The 21393-nt window shown below is 40.8% G+C and overlaps 1 protein-coding gene across 23 annotated transcripts in view; it reads right to left on the reverse strand.

Annotated features, from left to right (window-relative positions):
* SYNJ1 (synaptojanin 1) overlaps window positions 1–21393 on the reverse strand; it is a 100412-nt gene that overhangs the window by 77923 nt on the left and 1096 nt on the right. For all 23 annotated transcript variants that reach the window (XM_013982569.2, XM_021070927.1, XM_013982570.2 and 20 more), the window contains exon 2: window positions 21173–21318. In XM_013982569.2, coding sequence (XP_013838023.2) covers window positions 21173–21318 — 146 coding nt within the window. The remainder of the gene's footprint in view (window positions 1–21172; window positions 21319–21393) is intronic.

The raw sequence follows: 21393 nt of genomic DNA on the forward strand, positions 1-21393 counted from the left end.
GAGCTGTGGTGTAGTTCACAGACTCGGCTCGGATCCTGTGGCTCTGGCGTAGGCTGGCAGCTACAGCTCCGATTAGACCCCTAGCCTGGGAACCTCCATGTGCCGTGGGAGCGGCCCTAGGAAAGGAAAGAGTCAAAAAAAAAAAAAAAAAAAAAAGAAAAAAAAAACTTCTGAGTCAGAAAATGCAGCTTCAGGAGGGAGGGGCCTTTGTCTAGTTCACCGCCCTGTCCCCAGTGGCCTAGCTCAGAGCCTGGCACCCAGGAGGCATTCCGCAATTTATGTTCCAATTTATGAACTGGAGGAGGCAATTTCAGAGCCGTATGAACTTTATTTTTTTATTTTATTTATTTTTTTTTCCACTGGACAGCACGGGGACCAAGTTACACTTGCATGTAAAATCTTTCCTCCCATTGCTGGGTTGCGATGTAAGTATCTAGACATAGTTCTCAATGCTACACAGCAGGATCGTATGAACTTTAAACTCCAGACATTTCCAATTTCATAAAAGAAAGCCAACTGTTTCCTTCTTAAATAGTTTTAACCTAAAGGATTGTGGATGTTTAACTATTTTTCCATGGATGCTTCGAAGGTTTGGGGAAGAGTGGCAGGAGGTCCTTGGTAGGCTGTGGGAGTCCCGCAGAGTTAGAAGGATGGTCTTTTTCATGGAGTTGAAGCCAGAGGTGGGCAAAGAGGAGGAGGGGCAGCCTGGCAGGAGATACTGAGGTCTGCGTGGAGTGAGAAGGGTGCTGTCCACCCAAGGATGGTGGGAGAGGCCTGGACTGGGGGGTTGGAGCTTGAGAAGGATGGGGAGGGCCGGGTGCACTGCAGAGAAGCCCGGGGCAGAGTGCTGGAGCCTCAGCGGGGTGAGGAAGGCACCCATGGGGTGGGGACGCTGCAGAGGCAACAGAAGAGTGGTTCCACACAGGAGAAATGGTCCAGGATGATGGAAGCAGATCCCTCACTGTCAGAGAAGGCAAGTGCAAATATGTTTCTTGTTTGTTTTGTTTTGTTTGGCTCCACTCACAGCACGCTAAAGTTCTCTGGCCAAGGATCGAACCACAGCATCAACTGGAGCTGCTGTAGTGACAACACTGGACCCTTAGCCTGCTGAGCCGGAAGAGAACTCCTATTGCACTTTTTTTTTTTTTTTTTTTCTTTTTACAGTCGAACCTGAAACATATGGAAGTTCCCAGGCTAGGGGTTGAATCAGAGCTGCAACTGCCTGCCTACACCATAGTCAAGGCAACATCTGATCTGAGCTGCATCTGCGACCTACACTTCAGCTTTCGGCAACACTGGATCCTGAACCCACGGAGCCAGGCCAGGGATTGAACCTGCATCCTCATGGATACTAGTCAGGTTCTTAGCCTGCTGAGCCACAATGGGAACTCCTGGGAAGGCAAATATGGAAAAAGAGAAAATTTAGAAAGGCCACTGCAGTGTGATTGGAATTGGATCTACTGGTGTGAACTCACAGTTTTCTCGACAGAGAGACAGACTGACAGAGATATGAATGGGTGGTCTACCTCATACGCACATACATACATCCTTACACGCTCTCGACAGGCCCTGTGATCAGCAAGACTCCAATAATAAACAGTATGTCCAGGAGCGCCCAGAACTTGCCTGCTCACCCCATTGTCCCCTATCGGAACTAGGACTCCTTGGAGAAATGGCTGATTCCAGGGGAAGGGCAGGGACAAAATGAGCTTAGAACATCAATATTTTTCATGCCAAGAAGTAAAGGAGTCTTCAGAGAATAACGGAGGCATGTCACAAACATGCAGAAGCCAGCTTAATGGGGCTTCCTTCTGGCGGCGTAATCTGGGACAATTTGAACATTAAAATAAATCATAGAAGTTAACAGATTATCACGGAATAAACCTATAAATTGAAAGCTTGAAGGGAAATGGGATCAGGCATAGTCTCAAATCCCCAAACATTTATTAATTATGAAGGAAAAAAGAGCCAATCAGACACTGGACCGACACCACCCAAGTAACCAGAGTGAACACCGAAAGTAATAGAACAAGTCAAAACGGTGTCCACTGACAAGGTACCAGGAAAAGAGCATGGCTGCGCTTCTGTGATATTCCTACCAAGATATACAACCTGAGGCTGAGCAAGAGGAACCACCAACCCTTTGTCCTTCACAAACCCAGAGTGAAGGCCATTCTTGAAACAACGGCCTTCATCTTCAAAAGTTTTAAGGTCATGAACGTTGAAGACTGAGAAACTTCCTCCACATTTAAGGAGACGAAAGAGACGTGATAACTAAACAAAAGGTACCAAATTCAACTACGTGGTTTTGTTATGAAAGACGTGGTTGCCACAACTGATGAACTTAAATGGAGTCTGAGGGTTAGACAGCAGTAAGGTGCCAGTGTTTGCTTTTTGATGGTTACATTGTAGTTACACAGGGAAGTCTCTTTCTAGGAAATATGTAATAAAAGCATTTGGGGGTGACAAGGTATTATGTCAGCAACTTAGTACTCAAATAATTCGGGAAAAAGATTTTTCTGTATTGAACGTCAACATTTCTGTACATTTGAAATTATTTAAAAATAAAAAATGTTGATGTAACCAGCAAAAACAACTTTTAAAAATACATGCGCAGGAGTTCCTGTCATGGTTCAGTGTTTAGTGAACCCAACTAGTATCCATAAGGATGCAGGATTGATCCCTGGCCTTGCTCAGTGGGTTAAGGATCCGGCATTGCTGGGAACTATGGTGTGGGTCACAGGTGCAGCGTGGATCCCACATGCTGTGGCTGTGGGGTAGGCTGGCGGATACGACCCCTAGCCTGAGAACTTCCATGTGCTGTGGGTGGGGCCCAAAAAACACAAAAGACAAAAAAATTAAAAAATTAAAAATAAAAATACATGTGCATATTCCTCAGCTAAGAGGCTTTTATCTCTAAATGCCATTAAGCTTCCCTTCTTTGACGAAATTCCATAAATACAGAGAAATAGAGGATGCAATTAGGGAGGACCTAATTAAATTACTGTCCCATTTCTCTGGTAATTTCATTCGAGAAAATGGTTTGAGAATCTTCCAACTCTAAAGAGATGATTTAAAATAAGAACGCCAAATACTTTAACCTGTATAACTTTTAGATAAAACACAGTATTTGTAACGACTCTACTCAATCCCTCTCCATCTTTCCTTCTCTCCCAACAACACCCTCCCCTCCAATCCGAGGCTTCAGCCAAAATGAGTACCATGTTCTCCTCCTGCAGGCTCCAGGTTCTCCCCTTCCCTCTCTCTCTCTCAGTTCACAACCTTCTTTCCATCACAAATACTCTTTAGCCATCTTTGTGCTTCCAAGTATTACCCCCTTTCAATACCTAACCAAAAAACATTGCTTTCTTCCTGAGAGTTTCTCTGATTACTCTGGCTGGAAGGAAATCTCTTCCTTCTCTTTATTTTATACCACAGACACTGCGCTACCACTAGCCATAGAAACTAGGTCTAATTTCTTTGTATGTCAATACAATACCCACCTAACAGAGACACTCTGAACACTGCAGCTGTTGATTAAGTATATCTAACAGATATAAACAAATTGAGAGGTTTTGGCACAAAAGGGAGTGTTCTGTTAGTTTTAAAATAACATGTAAAAAAAAGATAAACATTTTATCTTACCATTGATAATACTTGAATGCCCTCATTATTGAAGTTGGACAATTCCTCAGAGTGATGTCTGGAAATTTACAAATGTGATGTCTGGGGTGGGGCATGACGGCGGGAAGGTAGGGATGGGAAGGTGGGTGCTGTTGGAGGCTTAGGGCCAGGGTTTAAGCTGAGGGAGTGCATAAAACGGCCGGGGGTGTGGGGAGCTCAGGGAAAACAAAGCGAAAGAATGGGCAGAAATAAAAGCTCAGGAACCGTGGCAATGATACGGAAATTCAGGCCGCTCATTCTCTCGCTAGGGCTGTCTTTCAACTGACCCACTGTGCTTTCAATGAGGAGGACAGACTGCTTGTTGTAAGACAGCTGGTTTTCCCCCTTCCTTTTCATGTTGTTGTTGCTAAACAAACAAAATGTTAGGACAGCAAGGTCCTACGGTCGAGCACTGGGAACTATTCAACATCTTATAATAAACCGTAATGGAAAAGAATATGACAAAGAATACATATGTGCACGTGAATCACTTTGCTGTATGGCAAAAAGTAACACAAAACATGGTAAATCAACTATACTTCAATAAAATAATTTTTTTTAAAAAGCCTGACACTTCAAAATAATGAGGAAGCTGTTTTCACGGTGTCCACATGAGAAAAGGTGAGAGGAAACCGGATGTTGACAGTGGTTATCTCTGTTATGAGGGATTTTATTTTATGATTTATATTTTTCAGTAGTCTCTAAATTCCTGTCTTTATTTTATAAGACAAAAAATTATTTTTAATGTAGAGTATAACACTAAAGTTAAACCTCACAGAAAAAAAAAATGCTAGGAGAAGTACACCCTTCTTTTTACAAGTGATTGATTTCTAGCCACGAGCAGGTATGAATGGCCAAGAAGGTTATTGCTTTGGGAGTAATTCTGAGCCAATCAAGATCTTGAGCAGTTCAGCTAAGGTAAGGAGGGCCGAACCTCCTTCCCTCGCCTGTTGAGCACAGACAGCAAGGCAGAGCCCGCTTCTGAAGCTACTGCTCTGACACCCAGGCATCAATGGTACCAAACTCCCTCCTCGTTTTCAAAGGAAAAACTTTTCTTCCCATGTCACATTCAACACTATTTGTCATTCATGCTTTAAATCTTAGTCTTGAATCTAAAGCCAACAGGCACAGGGTTATATACCTTAAGCATAAATCTATAATGATTGTTATATTTTTAAACATATCCTCGTATCATTAGAATTGATCATCTGAAGGCCCTCTGATTCTACTTCTGGTGAATATATGAATAAGAATAACATCAGGTAAAAGGATTTAAAGCGAAATAAAATAGGGAATTCCCATTGTGGCTTAGCAAAAGTGAACCCGACTAGTATTCATGAGGATGCAGGTTCAATGCCTGGCCTCCCTTGGGGGTTAAGGATCCAGCACTGCCGTGAGTTGTGGTGTATGTAGGTCTCAGATGAGGCTCAGATCCAGTGTTGTTACGGCTGTGGTCGGCAGCTGCAGCTCTGATTTGACCCCTAGCCTGAAACTTTCACATGCTGCAGGTATGTGCCTAAAAAAAGAAAAAAACAAACAAAATTAAAAGATAAATAAAGCAAAGTAAGATATGTGCCATAAATGTTTATTCTCATAAAATATTTGTGGGTGAAATTAAATGATGTCCAGGGTTTACTTCAAAATAAACATGGAGGCGGGGGAGACCTGGATTAGGATATAAATAAGCACAAGTGTCCATGATAACGGCTGAGGCTGGCTGACAGATACTCGGGAATCGACGACACTACTTTCTCTTCTTTGATGGATGTTTGATACTTTCCCAGATAAAACTTATTCTGACAACATCTTTGGTGTCCAGATAAGTTCAGAGAGGAGAGAGGACAAGATAACTCTGGCCAGTTGGTGCGACCACTGGAATTCTAAGTGATCCGAGAGATATTTTCCTCCAACGAGTCAAAAGTTCAACTGGCACCAGGGCTTTTATAAACTTAAAAGGGAGCAATAAAATTCTACAGTCTTGAGAATGGCCCATGACCTGCTCTTCCCAAAGCTATCATATAGTCATCAAATAATAAATATATAGTAAACTGGGAAAGAAGAAGACCTGGCCATTATAGACTGGAGACCCCAGGAAGGGCAATATTGCTATACTTCCTCTGTTACAAATGTTTTCCTTATATTCATCCTAAATAAATTATCTTTAAAACCCTCCTCTGTCGAAGTTAAAAGTTGGAAAACCGTAAGGTTGTCTTTACTTATCATCACAGAAGTAGTTAAGAAATATTTATTTATTTATTTATTTACCTCTTGCCTTTTGGGGCCGCACCTGCGGTATAAGGGGGTTCCCGGGCTAGGGGTCCAATCGGAGCTACAGCTGCTGGCCTATACCACAGCCACAGCAATGCAGAATCCAAGCTGTGTCTGCAACCTACATCACAGCTCACGGCAGTGCCAGATCCTTAACCCACTGAGTGAGGCCAGGGATCGAACCCACAACCCCATGGTTCCTAGTCAGATTCGTTTCCACTGCGCCAAGATGGGAACTCCAAGAAATGTTTAAAAGCACATAAAGCCATGAGCTAGTGATAGACTACAACTTACCTCAGTAACTTCATTCATTCGTTATTTTAACACTGTGCATGTTTTGAAAGTTCTTTTAACAGAACAAATTATGACCGAAGGCAGGCCTCATCTATGATTCCCATTTAAGCCATAGGAAAGTACTGAAAATAGAAGCTACGGAGGTGCTCTATTTATAAATTACCGGAAACGCTCAGAGCACAAATATAACAATTGTTCTCTATCAAAATTTAACATACTGATTGTTCTCTATCACATTGTTCAACAGCTTTTTTTGCTGGAGTGGCTCACTTTTATAGCACCATGTCAGATGACAGCCAGCATTACTCAGCATTGTTCCGCCTCAAATGAGAAGGCGAATAATGAAACATAAGATCAGGCTATAGGAATTCACGAAGTAGTTAAGAATTCACAGAAGTAGTTAAGAAATATTTATGTATAACTGCATAACTCTTTCTTGATTTCCATGAGTTGTGACTCTAAAAGAGAGGCTTAACTGTCACCAGGGTGCTCACGCCTGCATTGCGAACTCTACTGCCTGAATGGAAAGAAACAAAATCATCCGAGATCATCCGATAATTAAAAAGTCTTTTTTTTTTTTTTAACTTGAATGGTATTTTGAGGATTAAATTTAAATGCAGATTTCTCTAACTTCTGATGAATTACATATTTCAAACAAAATAATTCAGCTACCCAGGGAAGGGCCTGTCATGCAATGTCAACATTTGGCTGTGGCTCAAACCTTCCAGGTGGAAGAGACTGTCTCTCATTAGCTGATACAGAAGACCAAGCGAAAGGAAGCCAGGAAAGAGCATGAAAACAAGATTACAATCAGCACAGCCTGCCTAGAACCACAATTTGCCTGTGGTTGCATGCACTGCAGTTTGTGGTCAGCTTATTTGCATGCAGGTAGCACTCTGGCGTAGAAGTGGAGTCTCTAGGCAGAGGATCCGAGCGATCATGCAGTCCAAGCTGCTCATTTTCAGAAGAAAAAGACTAGAGGTTAGGTGATTCAAATGAGATCATATAACGAGCTGTTGGTGAAGATACTCCTTCATCATACATGAAGAGAAATTGTTTTAAAGGAAAAAGGTTTTCTTTGTATTTTCAAATAATTAAAATTCTATCTCCCAAAGCAACAGAAATAGAAACTAAAATAGACCAATGGGACCTAATCAAATGTACAAGCTTTTGCACAGCAAAGGAAACCATTAAAAAAAAAAAAAAAAACAAAAAGACAACCTACGGAATGGGAGAAAATAGTGCCAAACGATATAATCAACAAGGGCTTCATCTCCAAAATCACCAAACTCATAAACTCATAGCAAAAAATAAACAACGAAACTGAAAGATGGGCAGAAGACCTGAATATACATTTCTCCAAAGACATACAGATGGCCAACAGGCACATGAAAAAATGCTCAACATACTAATTATTAGAGAAATGCAAATCACAACTACAATGAGGTATCTTTTCATACCAGTCAGAATGGCATTATTAGTAAGTCTACAAATAACAAAGGCTGGAGAGGTATGGAGAAAAGGGAACCCTCCTACATTGTTGGTGGGAATGTAAATTTGTACAACTACTATGGAAAACACATGGAGGTACTTCATCAAACTAAATATAGAACCACTGTATGATCATCAATCCCACTCCTGGGCTATATCCAGACAAAACTTTCATTGAAAAAGATTCATTGCAGTGCTATTCACAATTGCTAAGAGATGGTAACAATCTAAACGTCCATTGATAGACAAATGGATTAAGAAGATGTGGTACATATACACGATAGAATACTACTCAGCCACGAAAAAGAACAAAATAATGCCATTTGCAACAACATGGATGGAACTAGAGACTCTCATATAAGTGAAGCAAGTCAGAAAGAGAAAGACAAACACCATATGATATCACGTATATCTGGAATCTAATATATGGTACAAATGAACCTTTCCACAGAAAAGAAACAAACTCATGGACATGGAGAACAGACATGTGGTTGCCAAGGGTAAGGGGAGAGAGTGGGAAAGACTGGGAGTTTGAGGTTAGTAGATGCAAACTATAGCATTTGGAGTGCATAAGAAATGAGATCCTGCTGTATAGCACAGGGAACTATAAACACTTGTGATGTCACATGATGGAGGATAATGTGAAAAAAAGAATATATGTATATGTATATCTGGGTCACTTTACTGTACAGCAGAAATCAACAACATTGTAAATCAACTATAATTTAAAAAGTAAGAAAATAATTAAAATTCTAGCAGAAAGATACTAATTTAAGTGTTCTATATAAACTACACATTCCAATCTTGGTAACGTTTTAAAATAAAAATAACTTTTCACTCATTTGTACTTGTTGAATGTCTACCATATACCAGGATGCTGGCAAAGTTCTAGGAATTAAAAAAAAAAAATCAGTGTCCTAATACCTTCTACTGGGAAGACAGGCAATACATAGTCTTACAACCACAAAATTATAAATTATCTAAGCAACTTAGTACAATGATGGAGTTTCAACAGACTGCAACAAGAGGACCTAATTTAGACTTATTGAGGGACTTTCTGTTGTGGCTCAGTGGGTTGAGGATCTGGTGTTGCTGTGGTGTAGGTTACAGACGCTACTTAGATCCAATCCAGGGTTGCTGTGGCTATGGTGCAGGCCAGCAGCTGCAGCTCTGATCTGACCCCCTAGCCTGGGAACTTTCATATGCCCCAAGTGCAGCCCTAAAAAGGAAAACAAAAAATTGTTGAGGAAGGTGGTGGTTAGAATAGTCCTGCCTGCCTGCCTGCCTGTGAAAGTGACCTTTAAGTTGAAACCTGAAGAATAAACAGGAAGTTGGCTAAATGAAGAATGGAGGCAAAAATATTCCAGGAACATCCATACATCCTATGGCCAGAAATTCCATACCTAGAAAATATCCAACAGAAGTGTGCGGTATGTGTACCAAAAGGTTTGCATAAAGATGTTCCTATTAGTGTCTTTTATAATAGGAAAAATTGGAAATAAAGAAAATGTCAACAGAATACTACAATATTCATACAATGGAACAAGTACTACGTAGCAATGAACATGAATAAACTACTGCAGATGCTACAATATGAATGAGCTCCCATATTTAACACTGAATGAAAGAAGCTGGACACAACAGAATACATATAGAATGATCCCACTTATGTTAGCTGAAAACCAGATAAAACTAATCTATGATGCAAGAAGTCAGGACAGCGATTACTTGGCAGATCACAGTGGAGATAATAACTGGAAAGGAACATGAAAGAATCTTCTGGAGATCCAGTAATAACATTCTACTTCTCAACTGGTAGTGGTAACTCTGTTCGATCTACAATAAGTCATCGAGTTGCACATTTATGATTTATGTACTTTTCTACATGTGTGAATAAGTTTGTTTTTAAAATAAATTCTTGGCGTTCCTGTCATGGCTCAGCAGTTAATGAACCCGACTAGCATCCACGAGAACGCAGGTTCGATCCCTGGTCTTGCTCAGTGGGTTAAGCAACAGTTCCAATTAGACCTCTAGCCAGGGGACCTCCATGTGCCGTGGGTTTGGCCCTAAAAATACAGAAGACCAAAAAAAAGAATCTGACTGCAGCAGCTTGGGTTGCTATGGAGGTGCGGGTTTGATCTCTGGCTGGGCACAATGGGTTAAAGGATCCACCTTCACCGTACTTTATGTACCTGAAGTGTAGGTTGCAGCTGTGGCTTGGAGTCAATCCCTGGCCCAGGAGCTTCCACGTCCCTCAGATGTGGCCATAAAATGAAAAACAAACAAACAAACAAACAAAAACTCAGGCAAATGTAAACTGTCAACGGTAAAAACATGATACGCACTTTGTAAAGTTATACCACCTTTCGGCACTCTACTTACAAGGCTAACCTGAACTGCACTGATCGATGCCACTCTTCGTGCATCTTTCAAGCTTACAGTTTAAACATAACCTAGGAGTTCCCGTTGTGGCTCAGTGGTTAATGAATCCGACAAGGGACCATGAGGTCACGGGTTCGATCCCTGGCCTTGCTCAGTGGGTTAAGGATCTGGCGTTGCTGTGAGCTGTGGTGTAGGTCACAGACACAGCTCGGATCCTGCATTGCTGTGGCTTGGGTGTAGGCTGGCGGCTGCAGCTCCGATTAAACCCCAGCCTGGGAACCTCCATATGCTGCGGGAGCAGCCCTAGAAAAGGCAAAAAGACAAATAAACAAATAAATAAAATAAACATAACCTAGTAACAAAATGTGACTGACTCAGACTTTACAACCTCAGAACTTCTGAAAATACAGGCACTAGAGGCAAAAAAAATCATACTGTTTAAATTGCTCTCATTATAACTGGCTCGTTTTTTCAGCTTTTGAACATGTGAAAAAGCCTTTACATCATCTTTGTAACTAGTTACATACTCCTAGGTGGACAGTTTGGGTTTGTTTGTTTAGGTTTTTTTCCATTTCAGTGGTTTTTTTTTTTTTTTTTTTTGGCTGCAGCCAAGGCATATGGAAGTTCCTGGGCCAGGGCTCAAGTCTATCTGAGCCTCAGCTGTGACCTCTGCCACACCTGCAGTAACACTGGATCCTTAACCCGCTGTGCCACAGCAGGAACTCCCCATTTCAGCACATTAAAGATCTGCTCTTAGTCCTCTGGCTCAGACTGTTTCCAAAGAAAAGTCTATCATAACTTGTATCTTCATTCTTCTAGACATATTATTTTTTTCCCCCTCCTTGGGCTGTTTTTAGGATTTTTCTGTCATGGGTTTTAAGCAATTTGATCATGTGTTTGGGTGTAGTTCTTTCTCTTCGTGTTTCTTCTGCTTAGGAATCATTTAGTTTCTTGGCTCTGGAAATGTATAGTTTTCAAAAACTTTGGAAAATTGTCAGCCATTATTTCTTCAAATATTTTCCTGCTCCACTCCTTCCTTCTGGAATCCAAATACACGTATATACCGGGCCACGTGAAGTTGTCTCATGGTCCTTTAATGTTCTGTTTACTATTTTAGCCCTTTTTTCTGTGTTTCTTTTTGGGTTGTTTCTATTATTTTGTCTTCAAATTCACCAATCATTTATTCTGCAGTGTCTAATCTATTAATCTCCATCAGTATATATATATATGCATATATATATGCATTTTTTTCATTTCAGATTATTTGTTCTTTTCACTTCTAGTTTGATTTGGGTCTTTTACATTTTTCATGTTGCTTCTTAACATGCTAATTCTTTCCTGTGTTCTGAACATATGGAGTATATTTGTAATAGCTGTGTTAATGTTCTTATTAATTTTAGCATCTGTTTCTACAGATTGACTTTTCTCCTCATTACAGGGTCTATTTTCCTGTTTCTCTGCATGCATGGTAATTTTTTTTTTTTTTTTGCCATTTCTTGAGCCGCTCCTGAGGCATGTGGAGGTTCCCAGGCTAGGGGTCCAATTGGAGCTGTAGCCACCAGCCGACTTAGCAAGGCCAGGGATTGAACCCGCAAACTCATGGTTCCTAGTTGGATTCCTTAACCACTGAGCCACCACAGGAACTCCATGCATGGTGATTTTTTTTGTTTTGTTTTGTTTTTTGTTTTTTTGTTTTTTTTTTTTTGTTTTTTTTTGTTTGTTTTTGTTTTTTTTTTAATCAGGTGTCTCCATTTTATTTTTTTTATTTATTTTTTATTTATTTATTTATTTTTTTTTGTCTTTTGTCTTTTTTTGTTGTTGTTGTTGTTGTTGTTATTGTTGCTATTTCTTGGGCCGCTCCCGCGGCATATGGAGGTTCCCAGGCTAGGGGTCGAATCGGAGCTGCAGCCACCGGCCTACGCCAGAGCCACAGCAACTCGGGATCCAAGCCGTGTCTGCAACCTACACCACAGCTCACGGCAACGCCGGATCATTAACCCACCGAGCAAGGGCAGGGACCGAACCCGCAACCTCATGGTTCCTAGTCGGATTCGCCAACCACTGCGCCACGACGGGAACTCCTGTTTTTTTGTTTTTTTGATGCATGGTAATTTTTAACTGAATGCCAGACATTGTGAAATTTACAAGGTTGAATGCTGCAGACATATACATATATGTCTGTATTTTGTATTCCTATAAACAGTCCTAAACTTTGTTCTGGGATATGGTTGAATTCTTTGGAAATTAAGTCATTTGGAAACAGTTTGATCCCTTTGGGTCTTGCTCTTAAGCTTTGTCAGGCAGGACCAGGGCGGCATTTGGCCTAGGGCTACTTGGCCTTTGGCCTAGGGCTACTTGGCCTGGCTACTGAAGTAAGAAACTCTTCTCTGTTCAACCCAACATCCGAGTTCCAGATTTCTCCACTCCAGCTGTTGGGAGCATGAACTACTCCCAGCCTTGGGTGAGCTCCAGGAATTTTTCTGCCTGCTCCTTTTTGGTGGTTCTCTTTCTGCCTCAGGAGCTTCCTCAGACACTGGCACCCATCAGGACTCTGAGGACGTCTTCAGGGGAACCCACTACTCATCTCGGGAGCTCTGGGCAGTTAACCCCTTTCTGGTACTCGGTTCCGAGAATTCAAGGTGCCTCTGTTTCCCCAAAGTCCCTGCTCTGTCTCCTCAACTCAGGGAGACTGCCAGGCTCCGTCTGGGTTCATCCTGCTGCTGCTGCTGGAGACCGAAGCTCTCAAGGCAGTAAGGAGGCAGCAGCGACAGCAAGGCTCACCTCATTTGTTTCCCTTCTCTCAGGGATCAGTGTCCTCTAGCGCCTATTGTTTAATGGCTGAAAATTGTTTCACATATTTTGTTTGTTTTGTCGTTTTTGTTATTTAAGGTGGGAGTGCAAATCCAGATCCTGTTACACCCTTATGCTCAGAAGCAAATATCCTGTTACAGTCCTGGGCTAGTTACATTTTAAGGGCAATTTAGAATATCTGATAGACCTGAAATCATGTCATAAGAAGTCACACAGGAGTTCCTGTTGTGGCTCAGTGGTAACGAACCCGACCAGGATCCACGAGGACGCAGGTTCGATTCCTGGCCTTGCTCAGCAGGTTAAAGATCCAGCATTGCTGTGGCTGTGATGTAGGCCGGCAGCTGTGGCTCCAATTCGACCCCTAGCCTGAGAACTTCCATATGTTGTGGGTGCGGCCCTCAAAAGACCAAAAAAAAAAGTCACATAACAAAGTTTTACTTTTCAGAGAGAGAGAAATTTTGCCATATATATATATATATATATATTTTTTTTTTTTTAAGTGGAAGTAGGTTTACTGAGCGAGATACACATTCCACGGGCAGAATGTGGTCCATCTCAGAAAGCAAGAGGCTGCCTTCACTTTTTACTTCCTCACAGCAAACTTACGTGGCAAAGAAATGAAAGCACTTAGGAACTACTATTGGGCCTATCTTAACAGGCTAATCCCACTGCCCAGGATGGAGAAGAAAGGCTGTTTTGGTTTTGTTTTTTTCTTTTCTTTTCTTTTGAGGGCTGCACCTGTAGCATATGGAGGTTCCCAGTCTAGGGGTCAAATTGGAGCTACAGCTGCCAGCGTATGCCATAGCCGTAGCAACACCAGATCCAAGCCGTGTCTGTGACCTACACCACAGCTCACACCACAGCTCACCACAGCTGTGGTGTAGGTTGAAGACACAGCTTGGATCTGGTGTGGCTGTGGCTGTGGCTGTGGCTGGCAGCTGTAGCTCCAACTGGCCATACGCTGGATCCTTAACCCACTGACCAAGGCCAGGGATTGAACCTGCATCCTCATGGGTACTAGTCAGATTCGTTTCTTCATTTCTACTGAGCCATAATGGGAACTCTGATTTTTTTTTTTAAGGCGTTGATATTTAAGCTGCTATTTACTTTGTTTTCTGTTAATTAGGAACATTCCAAAAATTATTTACAAAAAGGAAATGAATTTTTGCAACTCTTACATAAAATGATATATAACAAGTCTAAATTTCAGCAGTTCTGTGCAGAAAAAAGTCAACTATAAAAAGTCACTTCTTCCCTCAAATTGAAGTTTTTTCTTAAAAAGATAAGATACTGCAACTTCTCTAAAGGGTAATCATGCTGACTGGCAACATTTGGCAATTAAAAAAAAGAACCTGTGCACACTGCTTGTCATCACCACCTACTACATTTCTCATCCAAAAATTCTAGAACTTGACATTTAACTTGGCCCAGCAAAGAAACTTTGTTTGTAATGACCTAATGCTAAATTAAACCATGCTTCTCTCTTATGTACTAACAGTTTATAGGCAAAAACCCAGCAATGTTAATACTTCCCTCGTTAAAAATGCCGCCCATTTCACTCAACTTTAAAGTCTTCCACTGGCATCCTTTCTTTTTGCTCTTCATTTCCCAGCCCCCCCCCCCAAATAACCACCACCCTACCAATAGCACTAACAATAAGCACAGTGAAAAAAAACAAATGGTAAGACTATGTCTTTGGAGCAGTTATTTAATCTCTCCGAGCCTCAGTTTCCACATCTGTGAAATGGGGATAAAAAGCACAACCCCCAAGAATTAAATGCCACAGTCTAAACTGTAGGCTGAGATGCTCCAGGACACTGCAGCAAACTCCCAGGAGAGATGAGGGATATTTTAAATGGATGGAAACACAGAGATAGTCAACCCGTGCTGCACACTGCCCAAAAACTCTCGGGTTGTGGCAGTTGGGAGTTTTCACATTTGATTGCAATACATTCCTTTATGACACTGTATCTTTGGGAAGGTGGGTCTGCAGTGGCTGCTGTGATAAAAAGCAAGTACCGCTCCAAAATCAGCGTGGGACAGGAAATGACGGTGGAGCTGTCCAATCGGATGTCAAGCGTTGAAATGCTCTTCAGTGCTGACAGGCATCCCCAGACCGTAAGTCAATAATTCTGGTTAGTTATGAAGGACGTGAATTATTTTCCATTTATCTGCATTATTATTTTTTTTCCAAACAGCTGCTAAAGTTCTAAGGACAAATATTTAGAGTTTGGACCTAACTATTTAATGAACAGAACTGTGGCTGAGGGGTGCTGTTAAAAATTTAATGACACCAAGGACGCTGCAAAACAATCAAGTCTAGGGACCTCTGGGTTAATGCTGGGACGAACAGAGTAACGTCCAGGAAATGGCAATGATGACGCCTTGACAGTGTGCAGTTTCATGGAAAAGGCAAGACACTTCACATTCTGGGACAAGGAGCTCCAGAATACTGTTCTACGGTTTTACGGCTCATGTTTCCTTCACATTCTGGGACAAGGAGCTCCAGAATATTGTTCTACAGTTTTATGGCTCATGTTAGGTAGACAAAAAAGGAGACAGACAAACTGGGGTAAAACCAGGTCCAGAGTTAAAGCCTGAAAATAATCTTACCCCTAGACAGATAGGAGAAATTAATCCTTAACTACCATGCCAGTATGCAATACCCAAAAGAACAAAAGCTCTAATTTTAAGAGTTAGGGATTTACATCAATGCCGTTTAAAAGATCCCCATCTTTTATTTTTTAAAATTACTTCATGAATTTTATTACATTTATAGGAGATTCCCATCTTTTTTTTTTTTTTTTTTTTTGTCTTTTTGCCTTTTCTAGTGCCGCTCCCGTGGCATACGGAGGTTCCCAGATAGGGGTCGAATCAGAGCTGCAGCTGCCTGTCTAGGCCAGAGCCACAACAACGTGGGAGCTGCATCTGCAACCTACACCACAGCTCACGGCAATGCCGGATCCTTAACCCACTGAGCAAGGCCAGGGCTCAAACCTGCAACTTCATGGTTCCTAGTCAGATTCATTAACCACTGCGCCACGACGGGAACTCCAGGAGATCCTCATCTTTTAAACAGAGGATATGTAACTTTTGTTTTTGGAATCATCCTCTATTTCCCATGTGTTGACCTTCTCTTTATTTCATCTTCTAGTGAAGACGCAATTATATGAAGGAAATTATTTACCTTTGCTGACGCATAAGATGGGCTAAAAAATAATGACAGAGCTTGTGAATTTAATGTGTGTATCTGTCTGATGGGCTACTTGGCCTTCCTTTGTGATGGCCTTTTCATGTGTGTGAGTGTTTAAAAAAAAAAAAAAAAAAGGAAAACTGAACTCAATCTAAATTTACCTCTTGATAGTTTCCAAGAAAAAATACGTAGCGTCATAACTTTCCGACCATCACACTCTCTGCTTTCGCCAGTTCAGACACAGCATGCTAATCACAGAGTCCACCTGCCACACTGAATCACTGCTCCATAGACACCCAATTTTCAGTTCAACTGAACAGTTTTCTGGACTAGTCATTTTCGAAAGTGAGCAACACTAAAAATGGGCATGGTCCTAAAAAACGTGTCATCCAAGGATACGCTTCGGGTTTTTGTTTTTTTTTTTTAATAAAGGCAACAAAAGAAATCAATAATAAAATTATTTTCCATTTAAAGAAAAGTAATTTTAAAACACACTTTAACAGTACGGATAGAAGTTATAAATAACAGTCATCACACACATTTGAATTGGCATTTCAGACCAACCTTAAGGATGTGGTTAATAGTTCCTTCCAATAGAAAGTTTGTAATCTAGTTTGGCTTGGTCTTTCCCCCGATGCCACTTCTTTAATAATCATTTATTCTGCAATATGAGTAACACAATGAACTAAGTCCTAAGATTAAAAAGATTACTCAGACCAGGACTCTCCCTCAAGGAGGGCGGCATCCAGACAGAGAAACCTGAACACAGGGCAACCTTCTGTGAAAGCACAGACCAACAGTGCTAGAGGAGCATGGCACTTGGGTCAAGGTTGTGGGTTTCAAGAAAACACATTATTGGAGTTCCTGGTAGCTCAGCGGGGTTAAGGATCAGGTACTGCTGTGGCTAAGGTCGCGACTGTGGTGTGGTTTCCATCTCTGGCCCAGTAACTTCCCATGCCACAGGCATGGCCAAAAAAGAGAAAGAAAGCTCATTACTGACCCCCACAATAGCAATAATGTGCTATTATAAACAATAACAGCATTAAAATTCTGGAAACATGGTTACTTTGCATAAAAGTTACAAGCCGAAAAAGTTATGCCATAATCTATCATAGAAAGGCCTACATAAACCATGCTCAGAAATGGTCACCCCAATCTAATTATTCCAGAATCTCTGGGGGTGGGAGGAGCAGGGGCTGGTGCCCTAGCACCAGGATTTGTAAAAACCTCCCAAGTAATTATAATGTGCATTCAGGCCTGACAACCACTGGCTCATTGATTAAGTCATAGCATCATGACTGATTTACATCTTTATCAACAGAAAGAGAATTCTAAGGCTGGAAGTTCCCTGGTGGCCTAGCCCTTAAGGATCCATGGTGCAGGTTTGAGCCCTAGCCCGGGAACTTCTGTATGTCATGGGTGTGGCCAAAAAAAAAAAAAAAAAAATTTCTAAGGTTGGACTGATTAGTGGATATTTGGGCCCTAAGGGGATCCACCATCTGAGATCATTTCCACTTGCCTCCTATTTTTAAAATGTGCTAATAATATGAAAGATGACATCTCATGTTGGGTATCTCATGGCACTTCCCGCTAAGTCAAGAAGATTAAGTGGTTGCCAGTCCTCAATGACATGTATTGCCTATGTCTTGTTTAAACTTTAAAGTGGGCAGCTGGAGCCTGTAGAAGTCAAGACAGTTTGGTACATGATGACTGAGTCCTGCTAGGGTCACTTTCATCATCTACATTCAAGAAAAACATCTGCATACGAGCACGTAGAGAAGGATAAAACTGGCATCTAAAAAGCACTTATCTTGTGATATGGACTAAGTCCTACAAAAAAATGAAGGGAAGGAAGAGAGGAGAGGGAGCTGGGGTGGGTGGGTGGGTGGGGCAGAGTTTCGAGAAGGAAGAAGTCGAGAGCAGGAACTGACAGGCTTCAGCTGGGAAGGTGGAGAAGAGCATTCTAGAAGTCTCAGAGGAAGAGGGACTGCACAACCAGGACTGGAAAAACCCCCATACTTTGAGAAAGTGCAGAGGAAAGGCCAGAGTCTCCCTCCTTAAAGGAGATCAACACTGAGCCAACAGGGTGGGGCCAAATTATGAAAGGCCTGAATTGGCAAACTTGAAGAGTCTGAACTTAAATTTACTGAAAAATGGGGTTACATTTTGGTTTAACATTAAACATGATTTTAGAAGATTCTTCTGGTGGATTAATATGCAAGATGCATTGGAACTAGAGGGGCACGGATGGCTAAAGCAAACAGAAGACCTCCGTATTCTCCAAGCACAGTTCCCTCAGTACAACAGGCATTGAAAACATGTGCAGGTTTTAAAAATCAACATTCTACGGCACAAGACCCACCTTGGTGTCGCTTCAGACCGTGTGTCAAATTAATTTCACAAGTCAAACGATTTACAAAAAGCGTCTGTTAGCTCTTAAAAATATTAATATTGTAAATAGTAAAGTTTATAGGAGAAAAGCTAATGACATACCCGAGAGATTATATATCCATTTATGCCAGCAACATGCAAAGATTTTTTTCTCCTGAAAAGACCTGGACAGTCTAAATCTAATGAAAACAGTTAATAAATAGTTAAGAAAATGTTTTTAATATTATTTTTCTTAAATTGAATGTTAATGCCAAAACGGAGGGTTTTGGGTTTTTTTTTTTTTTAACCATTATTTGACATAAAAGAGGACTGATAGAGGTTTGGAAGTAGGATAATACTTAAGCTTCCTGACTTTGGAGTAAAGCATAGCAATAATCCTAATATCCACAAGTAATTACATACTTTGTAGCTGAAAATTTGATTTCCCATCCTTACCAGTAACCACAACTAACAAAAAACATTTAAAATTTAGACAAATTAGGAAATCAGATGTCACAGAAAACACACAAGCAGCTGAAAAATGTTTCACATATGAAAACAAACCTTTTCCCTGCAGATAGTTTTGATTAAGAATTCTTCAGTATAAGAATTATATTTGTACTATGAAGAAATACCCGGAGTTCCCATTGTGGTTCAGTGGTTAACGAATCCGACTAGGAACCATGAGGTTGCGGGTTCGATCCCTGGCCTTGCTCAGTGGGTTAAGGATCCAGCGTTGCGGTGAGCTGTGGTGTAGGTCACAGACGTGGCTTGGATCCCGCATTGCTGTGGCTCTGTCATAGGCCGGTGGCTACAGCTCCAATTGGACTCCTAGCCTGGGAACCTCCATATGCCTCGGGAGCGGCCCAAGAAATGGCAAAAAGACAAAAAAAAAAAAAAAAAAAAAAAAAAAAAGAAAAAGAAAAAGAAAAGAAATACCCTATGCAGGTAATATTGTAGCAAGTTATATTCTGATTGACTGAAGCATAAACAACAATTTAGATGTATTAAGTCCATACTGACTGCATATAACCCATATTACTAATACTTGTTTCTTAGAAAACATATAGCCTCTTCCTGCTCACTTGTACCATGTTACTATATGTATCAAAAAACACATTTCTTATACATCATTCTTTGCTTAAGACTTTCATATGTCACTAACCTTTTCCCCAATCAAAATAAAACTGTGACATTTTAGAGTATTAAGATCAAGTTTAATTGATATTAAAATTCTGTGTGTTAATATTCTGTGCGCAAAGATCAGGGTCTTCTGCTCTTCACTATTGAATCTGGAGAAAGTTTAATAATTTAAATTATTTAGGGGCTTATATTTGTAAATACGCCTTTCAAATGGTTTTTTTTTTTTTTTTTTTGCTTTTTAGGGCTGCACCCATGGCATATGGAGATTCCCAGGCTAGGGGTCCAATCGGAGCTATAGCCACCAGCCTATGCCACAGTCACAGCAACTTGAGATCTGAGCCGTGTCTGCGACCTACACCATAGCTCACAGCCACACGGATCCTTATCCCGCTGATCGAAGCCAGGGATTGAATCCATACCCTCATGGCTCCTAGTTGGATTCTTTTCTGCTGCCCCATGACAGGAAACGCCCAAATGGTATTTTTAATTTATAAAAATATGACCGATACCTAAACTGACAGTACACAGAGAAAACTAATACAGCACGAGTAGTTATCACTAGAAAGCCTCTAACAACATAATTACATTAGAAATAACTCCAAGCTGAAGTTATCTGCCAAAATCTTATATTAAGAAATGTAATATTTATTAATAAGAAAGGACAAAAACAAATGTAATATTCAAATTAATCTCTTTCTTTTCAATTTCATCCATTTTCCTACAAAACAACCTTAACATTACTCATATACTATTTTTCTTGTGGTGCAAGTAGTCCTTTTCTTTAAAATAAACTATGAAAATAATTTTCTAAACAATATGAAATCAATCACCTACCTTACATGAAATGTTAAAGCTTGTTTACAATTCTCTTAATGAAAATATAAGAGCCTCACCATAAGATACTCCAATAATATTAAATACTCTTATAGTCCATTACTATAACTGACCTATAAGAAATTCATCACAGGAGTTCCTGTCGTGGCGTAGAGGAATCGAATCCGACTAGGAATCATGTTGTTCGGTCAGTGGGTTAAGGATCTGGTGTTGCCATGAGCTGTGGTGTAGGTAGCAGATGTGGTTCGGATCCTGCGTTGCTGTGGTGTAGGCTGGCAGCTGTAGCTCTGATTAGACCCCTAGCTTGGGAACCTCCATATGCCGGAGGTTCGTCCATAAAAAGCAAAAAAAAAAAAAAAAAAAAAAAAAGAAATTCATCACAGCAAAAATGTCAAGCAAGCCATTTTATGGGTTGATGTGTTGTGCTACAAATTGCAACCATATTTTTTTTCTTTTTTAGAAAGATTTACTTTTAGGAGCAGCAGAGGAACCCAAGAAAGCAAAAATGTGTACCAAAACCTGCATCTCCCCCCACCTCCAAAAAAAACCTGCAGCAGGGGAAGAAAAGAAAATAAGATCTGGTTAAAAGGAAATAAAAGCATGACCTGCTAGGTGAAAAACAATGAGAAGGTTATCAGAGTCTTCCTTAAAAAAATGGGTTGAATCTGAATTATTTCAAATCAAAACAGACCATCATCAGCTGGGCTGTACGAGATGACTTACAGAGCACGGCTACAGCCCCAGACTCGAACATGAGACATTCTTCCTTATGCCTAGTTTCCACTATGAGGCTGAAAGGTGGGGGATCCAATTTGTGATAGATCCGAAATCCTTTGCTGAACGCCATTCTCCTTTCTTCAGAGGCAGCCCTGTGAAAACCAAGCAAAAGCAAAGCAAATGAAGCTAATGTTTCTTTCTGCAGCAAGGACTGCAAGGCATCCAGA

The sequence above is a fragment of the Sus scrofa genome, chromosome 13, assembly GCF_000003025.6.
Source record: "Sus scrofa isolate TJ Tabasco breed Duroc chromosome 13, Sscrofa11.1, whole genome shotgun sequence".
NCBI classification, from domain to species: domain Eukaryota; kingdom Metazoa; phylum Chordata; class Mammalia; order Artiodactyla; family Suidae; genus Sus; species Sus scrofa.